The following is a 12947-nucleotide window of genomic DNA, read 5'->3' as shown; positions in this document are numbered from 1 at the left end:
AAGACTGGACCATCCACGCCCGACCGATCTGGGGCAAGGAGATGTGGTTAGACATATGGACTGTGATTAAACATAGAACTGTATGTGTCTACCACGTTTCTGGACATCACCCCCTGCAGTCACCAGGAAATGATGAGGCCGACACGCTGGCTCAAGTACGTTGGATTGAGAACTCTCCTTCTGAGAACATCGCCCACTGGCTACACCAGAAGCTGCGACATGCTGGACAGAAGACAATGTGGGCAGCTGCAAAGGCATGGGGGTTGCCCATAACTATGTCGGATATCATCCAGGCATGTCATAATTTTGAAGCTTGCTCGAGAATGAGACCAAAAGCCTTGCCGGAGACGACTGCCCACCTTGCCAGAGGACATAACCCCCTCCAGCGGTGGCAAGTTGATTATATAGGCCCTCTCCCACGATCTGAGGATGCCAGACATGCATTAACTTGTGTCGACACGGCAAGTGGACTGATGCAGGCCTATCCAGTACCAAAAGCAAAGCAGGCCTACACCATCAAGGCTTTAACCAAATTAATGGCGGTATCTGGGACTCCACAGGTCATCGAGAGCGACCAGGGTACACACTTCACGGGCGCAATGATACAGCGCTGGGCGGAGGAGAACAACATTGAATGGCGATTTCATCTGCCATATAATCCAACGGGAGCGGGCCTCATTGAACGTTATAATGGCATCCTGAAGGCTGCTTTGAAGACAGACTCTCAGTCCCTGCAGGGGTGGACAATGAGACTCTGTGAAACCCTGCGGGACCTGAATGAATGGACGTGGCTCTGGGCAGCCTGGTCTAGTGGTTGGCGACCCTGCACTTGGCAGGGGGGTTGAGGCTCGATGATCTTTGAGGTCCTTTTCAACCCAGGCCATTCTATGATTCTATGATTCTATGAAAGGCCTAGAGATGGCAGACCCAGTGCCCTGAAGATGCTACAGACAACATGGGCCTCCCCTCTTAGGATCCAAATTACGGGCACCGACAATCGGGTAAGACCCCAAATTGGCAATGAAAATAACCTTCTGCTCCCTGCCCCTGAGAATCTAGAACCCGGTACCCATAGAATAGAATGGCCTTGGAAGGTGCAAGTAGGACCAAGGTGGTGTGGCCTACTTGAGCCTTGGGGCAGATTATTGGAGGTGGGAGGTTCGGTAGTCCCTCCAGTGAGTGGTACATGGCCTACTAACATCGTGGTCAACACTCCAGTCTTCATTGCTAAGGGGACCCTCATCATGTCCCTATGGCAGATCAGGACCCCCCTTTGGTACCTGATATAGTTATGCAGCCACAGATATCTGGCCAAAGGGTGTGGTACAGACGGCCAGGACGTGCCCCAGTGCAAGCCCAAGTGTTGACCCAGGACAGGAATGCAGCCTGTGTCTTGCCATGGAAGGTGGATCTCCCCCTCTTGGTACCACTGAAACACCTATATTACTCCTCGTGAGTATTCTGAGCCTCTAGGGTCACTGGAAGGAGCAAAATGTCATCGGTGCATTCCAGTGTCACTGTGAAATCAAGCACGACACCCGGTGATGGCCTATGTGGGACTGGTGGAGCATGAGACGGACCTGCACCAAACAACTGCATGCCTCCAGTAATGTCATCGAGCACTGGCCCATGAGACAACATGAACCTCAACCACGAACCGATCATCAGTCGTCTCACATTGTGTCAACCTGCATCGTGATGGGCGATTGTATAATCGCTGAGGTGTGTCGGATCCCTGTATCAGGGAAGGCTCACCCTCCAGCTGACTGAATCATTGGTTCATGCCATGAAGGGGTGGAGTGTATGGGAACTGCTGAGTCATGGCCTGAACCACTGATTGAGCACCTGGAGGAAAGACCTAGTCAGCCCTGAGAGCACAGGTGAAGGCAATTCACCTGTGCAACCAGAAGGGGTGGAGCCAGGCTCCAGACCCTCCTAGGCCTCATTTAAGGGCTGACTGCCCCTGAGGAAGGATCTCTTCCTGGAGATCCCTTCTTGGTGTGAGCCTTTCCCTGCGAGCCCTTAATCTTCCGATCCGGGTGAGCGCTGTGTTTTCCTTCTGCCTTTTTGTAATGCTATTTCCATTGCGTTAGTCCTTCTGATCGCTACACCATAGTCAGCCTCAAGGTGGGGTGGTTTGAGGATCCCCTCTCCTGGCAACTCTAATTTAAACCCTCCTGATTAAACTAGAAAACTTGCTTCCAAAGATGGTCTTTCCCTTCTCTAAGAGATGAACTCCATCCTCCCCCCGAATACCAGATTTCTCAAAGCTAGTTCCGTGGCTTAAGTAGCCAAAGCCCTGTTCATGACTCCATGAAGTGGTTCCGTAGAGGCCCCTCAGGCTTTGAGTCAGGCTTCTTCCTCCTGCTAGACCTTGTTGTGCCAGTTTGCCATTTCTCATCACTGTTGGCTTCCCCTCCAACTGGGTGTGCCAGTGGGGGAGTTTGGGTCTGCTTGGCCCTGGACTGTGGATTCAGTGCAGGCTGCATGTGAATCTGAAGGATTAGCTCTGCCTCCCTGATAGCATAAAGACACCAGTCTGTCTCTTGCAGGTCAGTCAACAGTAACAGAAGATCCTCCACCTGGACACATCTTACGCAGACACGTTTGCCACTCACCTCCACTCCAGGAGCAAGGCCCAAACACTTCCTGCAGACCTGGATCAGCCCAGATGCTTCTTCCTTCAGTAGCTCTGTCTGGGTGGAGGCACTGGCTGTGTCTGGGGTAGGTGGGACACCGTGCAATGCCATGCACTGACAGCCGTCTGGGGACACCCAAGCAGTGACAGCCTGCATGAGGCACCGCAATGGGGGCTGTGTGCGTGGCTCCACACGTACCATAACTTCAGGAACCCATAGTGCCGCCACCACCACTAAGGGGAATACAACTGCAATATCAGGAGGTGACATCACGGCATCCTGTCCCCAAGGGGAACTGACAGCAGCTCTCCACCCACTTCTACTCCCCGCTACAGTCTCGCTGTCCCCAGGCTGCTCCTCCCCGCTGCAGTCTCACTGTCCCCAGGCTGCTCCTGCCTCATGGCACCAATGGCGCTGGGCCTCATCCTGGGTGAGTGACAATGGGAATTTAGTATCATGGGGGTAGGTGGCCCCGTGTGGGACCATGACTATGTCCCTTGCAGGTTGGTGTCTGGTGGCAGCGAGCAGGGCATGGCACGGTGAGTATGGGGACATGGGGAGAACGGGGACAGAGGGAGGGGAGTGTGGGGAGGGGGCCATCAGAGGGGTCGAGGAGGGTGTGCAGGGACAAGGCTGACTGCTGTTCCCTGTCCTAGTGCCCCAACCCTCCTTGTTGCTGCACCCCAGCCAGGGGGTATCCCTGGGGGACACTGTCACCCTGCAGTGCCACCTGCCCCGGCTGGCTGCCTGGGTCAAGTTCTACCAGGAAGGACATTTGATATCCTACAAGTACCCAGGCAAGGAACAGGACAGGGCTGAGTTCTCCTTGGTTGACATAAAGCAGGAAGCTGCAGTGAGGTATTGGTGCCAGTATGAACTACTGTATACAGCAAGAACCTCAGAAACAAGTGAACCTGTCGAGCTGGTGGTGACAGGTGAGGGTACTGGGGAAAGCAGTTGGATGTGGGCTGTCCCCACTGGACTGTGCCCCATCTCAGTCGCCTCTCTGCATTCAGATCACAGATTTTCCCCACCTGAAATTTCCCTGAGCCCTGAGAAATATGTGGAGACGGGGACCAACATCACCATCCGATGCTGGAACCAAGATTACCAGGGCATCTTCTTGCTGCACAAGGATGGGTGCTCAGCCCCTATCCAGCACCAGGACCCTGATGGTGGGGGCACAGCCACCTTCACACTCTTTGGGGTGACCCCAGCTGACAACGGTTCCTATAGGTGCTCCTATCGCGCCAAAGCCTACCCCTTGGTGTCCTCACCCCTTGGGGACAGAGTGATTCTGGTGGTGAGACCCACACATGCACCCCCAGGTAAGTCTGAGCCCCTCTTTTGGGTTCCCCTGTTGTTATCCATGGGAGACGGTATCACCACATCCCATCCCCATGGAGGTAGTGGCTGAGGATTTGAATACCAAAAACAACAGACCCCACAGGTGCCAGTGGAGGGTCTCTTGCAAACCCGGTGGTGGTGGTGTTGGGAGTCTGCACTGCTGCTCTCAGCTTCATTCTCGTCCTTGTCGTCTTCCTTCTTGCTGCACGTGGATGCTGGATATGGAGAGATGAGAGCTCTGGTCAGGAAGGGGTTAAATGTCTTCTATCCCCTATAGATCACCCAAGTGTCCTACGCCAAACCCCTCACCCCCCATAACTCCTGCTCTGCTCTCCTCTTCCTTCAGATGCAGGTGTTCCCCCCAGACAGCCTGAGGCTGTGCAGTTCCAGGTGAGTGTCTGGGTCAGGGAACCCCAAGTCCCAGCCTGCTCCTTGAGGCCTCCACAGATCCCACCAAAAAACTCCAAGCTCTGTCCATGGAGACCACCAGGGACCCCTCTTTTTGTTTATTTTTATGTGCCCACCTCCAATCCAGACCATGGGAAAATCTAGATCTGCGTTGTGATGATGCCTCAGACCCAAATCGAAGCCCCCCTTTATGGCCTGGAGCCCCCCAAAACCTAAGCATCCCCTAGACCTCATTTGTACCCACAAACCATATCAGGCACAACTCGTAGGTACGCCCCATGTCAGATCTGTGCGTTCCCAAAATCTATGCCCCGCACCCTCTTGGAGAGCCCCCCACGCACTTAGACAATAGTGTCCACTCCCTCAAACGTGTTGGGACCCCCATGGTGGCACCCTGCTCTCTCCCTGTGTCTCCAGGTGCCCCCTGGGGACAGCGAGGGTCTGACCTACGCCGAGCTGCACGCTGTGAATGCCGGCCCCTGGCTCTCTGGACTCCCCGCTGCCCCCCAGCCCGCTGTGATCTACGCTGAGGTGGGCACTGCGGGACCCCACTGATGTCCCCCATCTGTGTGCAGGAACACGTGGAAGTTGTGTGCACACCTCCTTCAAGCACGCGCAGTGCAGGTGTGTTTTGTGTGTTCAACTCCATGCATGTACCACTGCATGGATTCCTATGTATTACATGTGTGCACTGTCACCTGTGCACGATGAGTGTACATACATGTGTGCTACACACTTAACACCGTGGCTCTGTGTATGTATGTGTGACATCACACATGTACACCGATGCATGCACACAATACTGCACACACACGTCCTTAGCGTCAGCTCCCTGTGTCAGCACGACACGTATGCCTCCACTGTACATCTGCCTTAAGTCTGTGCCACATCTTCCCCTGCAGCACGCATGTGCCCTGCATACAAGTATGCAATACTGCACACGTGTCCTTAGCATGTGCCCCATATCTGTGCCATGTCTGTACTCAGAGCACGCAAGTGTGCTTAGCGTGCACTCCCCATGGCGCACCTCCAGTTCCCCAACCCAAACCTGCACCCATCCCACAACAGTCTGAGGGCAGGATTCCCATTCTAATGGGATTTATCCAGCTTTTTGGAGGAAGATTCCTATTTCTGAAAGGTTCTGCCGTTCTTCTGCCTCTAGAGGGTTTGATTGGATCTTCTGGGGACAATCCCCGGTTCTGGAGGGATGAACCATGTCCAAAGGTTTAACATTGTTTCTGGCAGAATTGTTGTTTGTGGCCACATTTATCCAAAGATTCAGGGAGAATTCCTGGGAGGTTTCATCTTCCTTTCAAGAGAAGGTTCCTGCTTCTTGGGAGTTGTAATATTTTCAGAGAAGCACTCCTGCTTCTGGAGGCTTTTATCCTGCTTTGGAGGTGGCAAGTTCCCATTCTAGAGATTTTTCTGAACCATCTGTCGGAGCAGGATTTCCATTTCTGGAAATATCTGTTTGGCTTTTTGGGGAGGATTCCTTCTTCTGAAGGGTTTTATTCCAGTTGTGACATGGAACATTCCCATTCTGGAATAATTTATCCTTCCTTTTGGGGCAGGACTCCCATTTCCAGAAGATTTTACCTTTCCTTTGTCTCATTTCAACAGAACCAGCTCTTGGGCACAGGGTTTTGCTGATGGTGACAGTGCAAACCCTTTGGTAATTTCACAGCACCCAGCACTGAAATCAGGGCTGAAGGACAGGGACACAGCACTGAAGTCACCCCACACTCGTTTGCTCTAATTAGTGCAGAAGTCCATCCAGACACATCCATCAAGACACAGCTTTCCTAGTGCTCGCCTTCAGCTTGTGTGTTTAAACAGCGGTTCGTTTTTGTTTTATTTTGTTTTGTTGGCGATGAGGGAAAATAGACATTCTGACTGTTTGGAACAGGGCAGAGTGGTTGTGAGGCTTGCGAGAAAACAGGTGAATAAGTGGAAGTTTGGGGGTGGGAGGGCTGTGCATGGGGATGCCAGTAAGGAGAAGGGCAGGAGAGATGACTTCCCCTTTCTGTAATGCAAGGGGAGATGCTGGAAATGTGGGGAGCTGGATGGAGATTTTGGGGTCTGGATGGAGGTTTTTGGCTCTGGATAGAGACTTTGTGGTCCGGATAGGGATTCAAGGTCTGCACGAATGATTTAGAGTCTGGGTGGAGGTTTTAGAGATGGATAGAGAATTTTGCAGCTGGATGGAGATTTTTGGTGCTGAGTGCAGCTTTTAGGGGTAGATGGAGGTTGGAGGGCTGAACAGAGGTTTATGGAGCTGGTCAGGGATTTTTGTGGGCTAGATGGAGATTGTGGGGGTGAATGGAAGCTTCTGGGGTGGCTGGAGCTTTTGAGGCTGGGTGGAGATTTTTTTAAGGTGGATGGAGATTTGGGGGATGTATGTAAGTATATGGGCCTGAACAGAAGATTTTTGTGGTTGAATGGAGGTTTTGTGGTTGAATGGAGGTCTGGAATGAAGGGAAGTTTTTGAGGTGGCTGGAAATTTGGGGGATGGATAGAGGTTTTGGGGGCTGAATGGAGGTTTTGGTGTTGATTGGAGTTTTTTGGAGTCTGGTTGGAGATTCTGGGGCAAGATGAGGTTCTGGGGACCAGACAGAGGATTTTGAGGCTGGATGGGGGTTTCGGGACTGAAAGGATGGGCAGGCAGATGGATAGATGGATAGGTGGAAGGATGAGCAGATGGGTAGACAGAAGTTTGTTGTGTTCATACTGGATCAGGAGGTGCAGCCCCAGGAGCGGAGACCCAGCAAGGGGAGGACAGAGGGACGGACGAGCAACAAAGTGATGAAAACCACTCCCACACTGCTGGGAAATACGAAGGGTCAAATAAGGAAAAAAAAAAAGGAAGAAAAGGGAAAACAAAACAGAGTACCATGCTGACTGTACTGGTGGCTGTGGCAACCAGACTTCTGCTTCCACTGCTGCTGCCTGGCCACTGGTTCCCCATTCTCTGGGAGGACCTGAAAGACTTTGTGGCTTTGGTGGGCTACATTTTAGAGATACCAAATTCCAGTTCTTTAGGCAGTCAGTCCACAAAACCATCCAGGAATTTGTCCACAAGGGCAGGAAGCAGAGCAGAGCTGGCACATCTGGAAGGACGCTTTCCTCAGGGCACAAGAGCTCTCCATGCCCAGGTGCAGGCAGTCCAGAAAGGAAAGCAAGAGAGTGGCACGGCTGAACTGGGACCTGCTGGTCTAAGTGGAGAGCAAGAAGAACATGCACAGGCAGTGGCAGCAGAGACAGGGAGCCTGGCAGGAGGACAGGGCTGGTGCTGGGCTGTGTGGGGATGGGGTCAGGAAGGCGAAGGCCCAACTGGAAGTGGTCTTGGCCAGGAGAGCAAAGAACAAGAAAGGCTTTGACAGGGGTGTAAACCTGAAAAGGAAAGTCCAGGAGGGTGTACCCCCCCACCATGAGCAATGCAGGCAGGCTGGTAACAATGGACAAGGAGAAGGCTGACTCCTTGATGGAGTACAGGGTTTCCAAAAGCAGCCTCTGTGTGTCAGTAGATTCAGCCAGACTGGAAAAATGCTGTCTGGCTTTCTGAGAGCAAGGCAAGGTCCATCCCTTCTTCCTGTCCTCCAAATTCAGACCGCAGAATTCTCTCCTGATCTCCTTAATCTGGCAGCACCACACACAGTGGCTGAGTGCAATTCCGTTCAGCAGAGAATGGGCTCTGCAGGGCTGTCCCTTGCTGGTGCCAGGATGTCAGCGTTGCAGCAGCAGTGTGTTGAATGCGGTGCCTCTCCTTCTGGGCTGTCAGCAGTGCTGCTCCCAGCACAGCGCACTCGGTGGCTTTTCCTTGCTGTGGCCACAAGTTCTGTTCTTTGCCAGGGGCTGGAATTCCTTCCCGTCCAGCACCAGGATGGTGCCCATGGTTGTGAGCCCAAGCCATTTGCGGTGGGGAAGGGCACAGCCTGCACCTTTGCAGCTGCTCAGGAACAGGGGAGCAGCCCAGCACCGGCATTTCCCAGGCAGCCATGGCTTGACCCTGCTCGCCCCTCTCCCACCATAGAGCCTTCCTGAGCTAGAGCTGAGAGGTCACCTCCGCACCTTCCCACACTGAAAGGATCCTGCCAACACCGCCACGTGAGTGTCACATCCCATCCTTGAAATGAGGAGGCACACACGCTGCAGACAAATGGGCAGAACCATCCAGCAGCCCAGGGCAGCGCTCCAAGATGAGAACCAGCCCCAGTGCAGGGAAGGAAGCAGCCCTGAGAGCAAGGGATGGCAGCGAGTGAATGAAGAGCTGAGCGCTGTGAGCAGCAGCTCTGAGGCTGCTGTCCCGCTGAGAGCAGTTGTGTTGGAACACGCTCTGCTCACATCTGTCAGGATCTCCACCCTTCGCGCCCCACGTTGGGCCCCCACCACAAGGACTGCGTTGCTGGCACCCGGCAGCAGCTCAGCACCACACAGCTTTGATTCTCACGGACTCCTCTCTTTGTGGGTTGGGGTGAGAATTAGACAAAAAAAGGGAAAACTCGTTGGTTGAGATAAAAGCTATTGACTTAAGCAGAAAACGAAGAGAGAAGTAACGGTAATGGTAATAACATTGATATATTTACAAAACTTGTGGTGCTCAGAGCATGTTCTCTCCACTCTCTCATCAATGCTATAACCTGGGAGGGATTTGGGGTCCCAGTGGGTGTTAAGGGATTGGATGAGGAAAAGGAAGGATTCTGGGGTTAGAGCTGAACATTTGGGGATTTGGTGGGATTGCAAAAGATATAAGGTACACTGGTAAGGATTTGGGGATGTTCGTTTTGGGACAGTTGTGGTTCTGGTGGCTGAGAGAGGGTAACTGGAAGGGAAGTCTGGGATGGCTTAGTTCTGGGGCCCTAGTGTAGTTCAGGGGAGTCTCATTCAGACTTGAAGGTTCCCACCAGTTCTGAGGGGTGTTTAGGGCTTGGGGGTCTGGGGACTCCCTAGGTCAGATCTTGGAGATCCCTATGCATGGCATTTGGAGGTTCCACGGTGGTTTGGGGGTTCCCATAGGATCTGGGTGCTGTTGAGGAGGTTTGGGGATTCTGTGGGTCTTTGTGCTCACTGCCCTCCACTTGGGACTGATACGCTGAATTTTGAGGTTGCCCAGAGGGTGTGTAGGGCTGGGGGTGTGGGGCATTTGATCTCAACATCCCATGATGTAGATTTTGGGTTTCCCATGGGCTGGATTGGGGGATGCACATAAAGGTAGGGTAAGGAATATGAGGCTGGGAGTGTGTTGGGGTCCATGTGGACAGGGTTTGGGGTTCCCAGTGGGGTTCTGGGGGGTCCCCAAGAGGCAGGCTGGATTTTGGGTTTCCCTGACTCAGACACTGTCCTGGAACCTAATGGACTCAGGCTTCCTGAGGGGGGCAGCTACATGAAAATGGGGAGGGGAGTGGGTTGGGGGTTATGGAGGGCACTGGAGTGCATGAGGGGGATCAATAGTGCATGGAAGCGACAGCAGGGAAAAGTGAAGGGGATTTATGCACCTGTAGGGGATGGAAGATGAGGAAGGGCACACCTGGGGTGATGTATAGAAGATGGAAAGGGGGGTTGAGAGACTGGGGGTATAGACAATATCAAAGAGGAAGCAGAAGACACTTGGGGGGATCGAAAGGTGCTCTGTTGGGTATCAAAGTGATTCAAGCGCCTTCCCCAGCAGGGCTCTCATCTCTCCGTATCCAGAAGCTGCTGGCATCGAGGATGAAGTAGAGGCCAAGGCCAAAGACGAGGGCGGCAGCGCAGCCCCTCACCACTGCCACCACCAGGTTCCCACAGGGCATCCTCTCAGCACCTGTGGGGTCTGGGAATGTGCATCTCCCCACCGCAGGCCATCACCTCCACGAGGATGTGATGTAGTGACACTGCCACAAATGAGCGACACCAGGGACAGCTAGATGGGGGGGCTCAGATCTACCTGGGGGTGCCACCTCCAGCCTCACGTTGTCCGCCAGGGGAGAGGACAGAAAGTAGGAGCCCCCAAAGCGGTAGGAGCACCTATAGGTGCCGGAATCGGCTGGGGTCACTCTAAAGAGGGTGAAGGTGGCCGTGCTCCCAGCACTGTGGTCCTGGTGCTGGATAGGGGCTGAGTGCCCATCCTTGTGCAGGAAGATGGTGCCGTGCAAACCCTGGTTCCAACACTGGATGGTGACATTGGTCCCCATCTCCACATGTTCCTCAGGACTCAGGGAAATGCCAGGTGGGGAGTAGCTGGAATCTAAGTACAGAGAGAAGACAGTGTTGGGACACAGCTCTGTGGGGACACAGCCCTGGGCCATCTGCTTTCCTTAGTGCCCTCACCTGTCACCACCAGCTCCACAGGGTCACTCTTCTCCAATGTCCCTGGTAGAGCCAGCACTCGGTACTGGCACTGATACTTCATTGCATCTTCCTGCCTTACTTCAACCAAGGAGAACTCAGCTGTGTCCTCCTCCTTGTGCATGTTCTTGAGGAATCTCAAATATTTGTGCTGGTACACACAGACCCGGGCAGCCGGCAGGGGCAGGTGGCACCGCAGAGTGACAGAGTCCCCCAGGGACACCCCCTGGCTGGGGTGCAGTGACAGGGAGGGTCGGGACACTAGGACAGGGGACAGCAGTCAGCCTTGTCCCTCCACACCCTCCTGGACACCTTTGATGGCCCCCTCCCCATGCTCCCCTCCCTCTGTCCCCATTCTCCCCCTGTCCCCATACTCACGGTGCTGTGCCCTGCTTGCTGCCACCAGACACCAACCTGCAAGAGACACGATCCTGATCCCACACGGGGCCACCAACCCCCGTGGCACCTTGTCCCCATTGTCACTCACCCAGGATGAGGGCCAGCGCCACTGGTGCCATGAGGCAGGATCAGCTTGGGGGACAGTGAGACTGCAGTGCGAACAGGTGGAGTCTGGAGAGCTGCTGTCAGTTCCTCTTGGGGACAGGATGCTGTGATGTCACCTCCTGATGTGTCCAATTGTGGTGCCCAAATGGGTGGTGGCACCATGGGGTCCCCAGTAATGTGTTTCACATGGAGCGATGCAAACAGTCCCCGTTGGGTTGCCCTTTGCTGATTGTCATCGCTTGGGTGTCACACTGTCCCCAGTGGACTGCCACGGCATGGCCTTGCAAGGTGTGCCCTGTGGGATGCCAAACATAGGTCATGCGCTCCAATGGGATGTCCCACATGGGATGTCACATGTGTTCTCCAACACGTCCAGCCAGCTGTCACCACATGCTTTGGGTACCACACTCTGTCCCCACTGCGCTTTCCTCTGCCATCCCCACTGGGGAAAGCAGCAGGGACCTTTGGGGACTCAGTGATGCTCACAATGACATGGGGCACACTATGAGCACACACATTTTTAGTGGGGCACACATGTGGTACTGACATCAGGCACATGCTATGGACATGTGCGTGCAGTGGTGACACACATGGAGTGTCAACACGAGAACTGCATGCTAAGGACACAGACGTGCATTGTTGTGTAGACACTCTGGTGTACATGTATTGTGTCACACGTACACACTCAAAGGCTCAGGGTTAACCATGTAGTACATGTGTACGTACATTTATTGTGCACATGTGACAGCACACAAGGACAGCATATGACCACAGGACTTGCTACACGCGTGTAATGACATCTGGTGTTGAGTACCCAGAGCACACCTTCACGTTCTACGTTCTAAGTACACGTGTTTTTCAACACGCACACATTTGTGCAGACATAGAGCTGCACAGGTGTCATTTTGCACATGCAAACTCCCTCAGTGGGGCAGAGCCGCCGTCATATGGGGCAGGGCGGGGGGCGGCAGCAGGGTGGGTGTGGATGGGACACGTTGGGGGTAGGGGTAGGAGTGGGGCTGTGTTTGTGGTTGGGGTTCAGGTTAGAGATCAGGTTTGGGCGAGGGTTAAGGTGAGGGTTAGGTTTAGGGTTAAGGTGACTGTTAGGGTTAGGTTAAGGTTTATGGTTATGCGTTAGGGATAGAGTTAGGGTGAGGATTAAGGTTAGGGTTACAAGTTAGGATTAGAGTTAGGTCATTCAGGTTAGGGTTAAGGTTAAGTTTATGGTTAAGTTTAAGGTTATGATTAGGGTTAAGGTAAGGGTTAGGGTTAGGATTAGGGTAGGGTTAGTGATAGGTGTTGTGTAGGGTTAGGGTTAGGGTTAAGGTTGGGTTAGGTTTTGGGTTGGCTTTAGGACTAGCATTAGGTTAAGGTTAGGGTTAGTGATTGGATTAGGGTTAGAGTAAATTTAGGGCTGGGTTAGGATTAGTGTTAGGGTTAGGGTAGGGTTCATGTTAGGGTTAGCATTAGGTTTTGGGTAGGGTTAGGGTTAACGGTAGGGTTTGGTTAGAGTAGGTTTAGGTGGATGGTTAGAGTTAGGGTCAAAATTAGAGTTAGACTTCAGATTAGATTTAAGGTTAGGGTTAGGGATAGGGTTAGTGTAGGGTTAGGTTTAGGGCTAGAGTTATGTTAGGGTTAGAGTTAGGGTTAGGGTTAGGGTTAAGGTTAGGGTTAGGGTTAGGGTTAGGGTTAGGGTTAGGGTTAGGGTTAGGGTTAGGGTTAGGGTTA

General features: G+C 53.2%; 2 protein-coding genes across 3 annotated transcripts in view; one reads left to right on the top strand and one right to left on the bottom strand.

Annotated features, from left to right (window-relative positions):
* The window catches only part of LOC110391456 (leukocyte immunoglobulin-like receptor subfamily A member 2), a 21202-nt gene extending 8720 nt beyond the window's left edge, over positions 1-12482 (bottom strand). The window contains exons 1-5 of the mRNA XM_021383347.1: positions 11203-12482; positions 11094-11129; positions 10698-10976; positions 10315-10614; positions 8804-10191 (exon numbers count right to left, since the gene is read on the bottom strand). Coding sequence (XP_021239022.1) covers positions 10040-10191; positions 10315-10614; positions 10698-10976; positions 11094-11129; positions 11203-11233 — 798 coding nt within the window. The 5' untranslated portion in view covers positions 11234-12482 and the 3' untranslated portion in view covers positions 8804-10039. The remainder of the gene's footprint in view (positions 1-8803; positions 10192-10314; positions 10615-10697; positions 10977-11093; positions 11130-11202) is intronic.
* LOC110391455 (platelet glycoprotein VI-like) lies at positions 2731-7189 on the top strand. Of its 2 annotated transcripts, XM_021383345.1 has the most exons (7): positions 2731-3069; positions 3143-3178; positions 3296-3574; positions 3656-3967; positions 4081-4227; positions 4333-4376; positions 4812-7189. In XM_021383345.1, exons 1-7 carry the CDS (start codon positions 3039-3041, stop codon positions 4947-4949), a joined length of 987 nt encoding a protein of 328 aa, XP_021239020.1. In that variant the 5' UTR covers positions 2731-3038; the 3' UTR covers positions 4950-7189. The 2 variants fall into 2 exon arrangements, with proteins under 2 accessions (XP_021239020.1, XP_021239021.1); XM_021383346.1 differs by lacking the exon at positions 4081-4227.
* Positions 12483-12947: the final 465 nt, after the last annotated feature.

Source organism: Numida meleagris, unplaced genomic scaffold (genome assembly GCF_002078875.1).
Source record: "Numida meleagris isolate 19003 breed g44 Domestic line unplaced genomic scaffold, NumMel1.0 unplaced_Scaffold371, whole genome shotgun sequence".
Classification (NCBI taxonomy): Eukaryota; Metazoa; Chordata; class Aves; order Galliformes; family Numididae; genus Numida; species Numida meleagris.
This window is presented reverse-complemented; position numbering and strand designations above follow the sequence as displayed.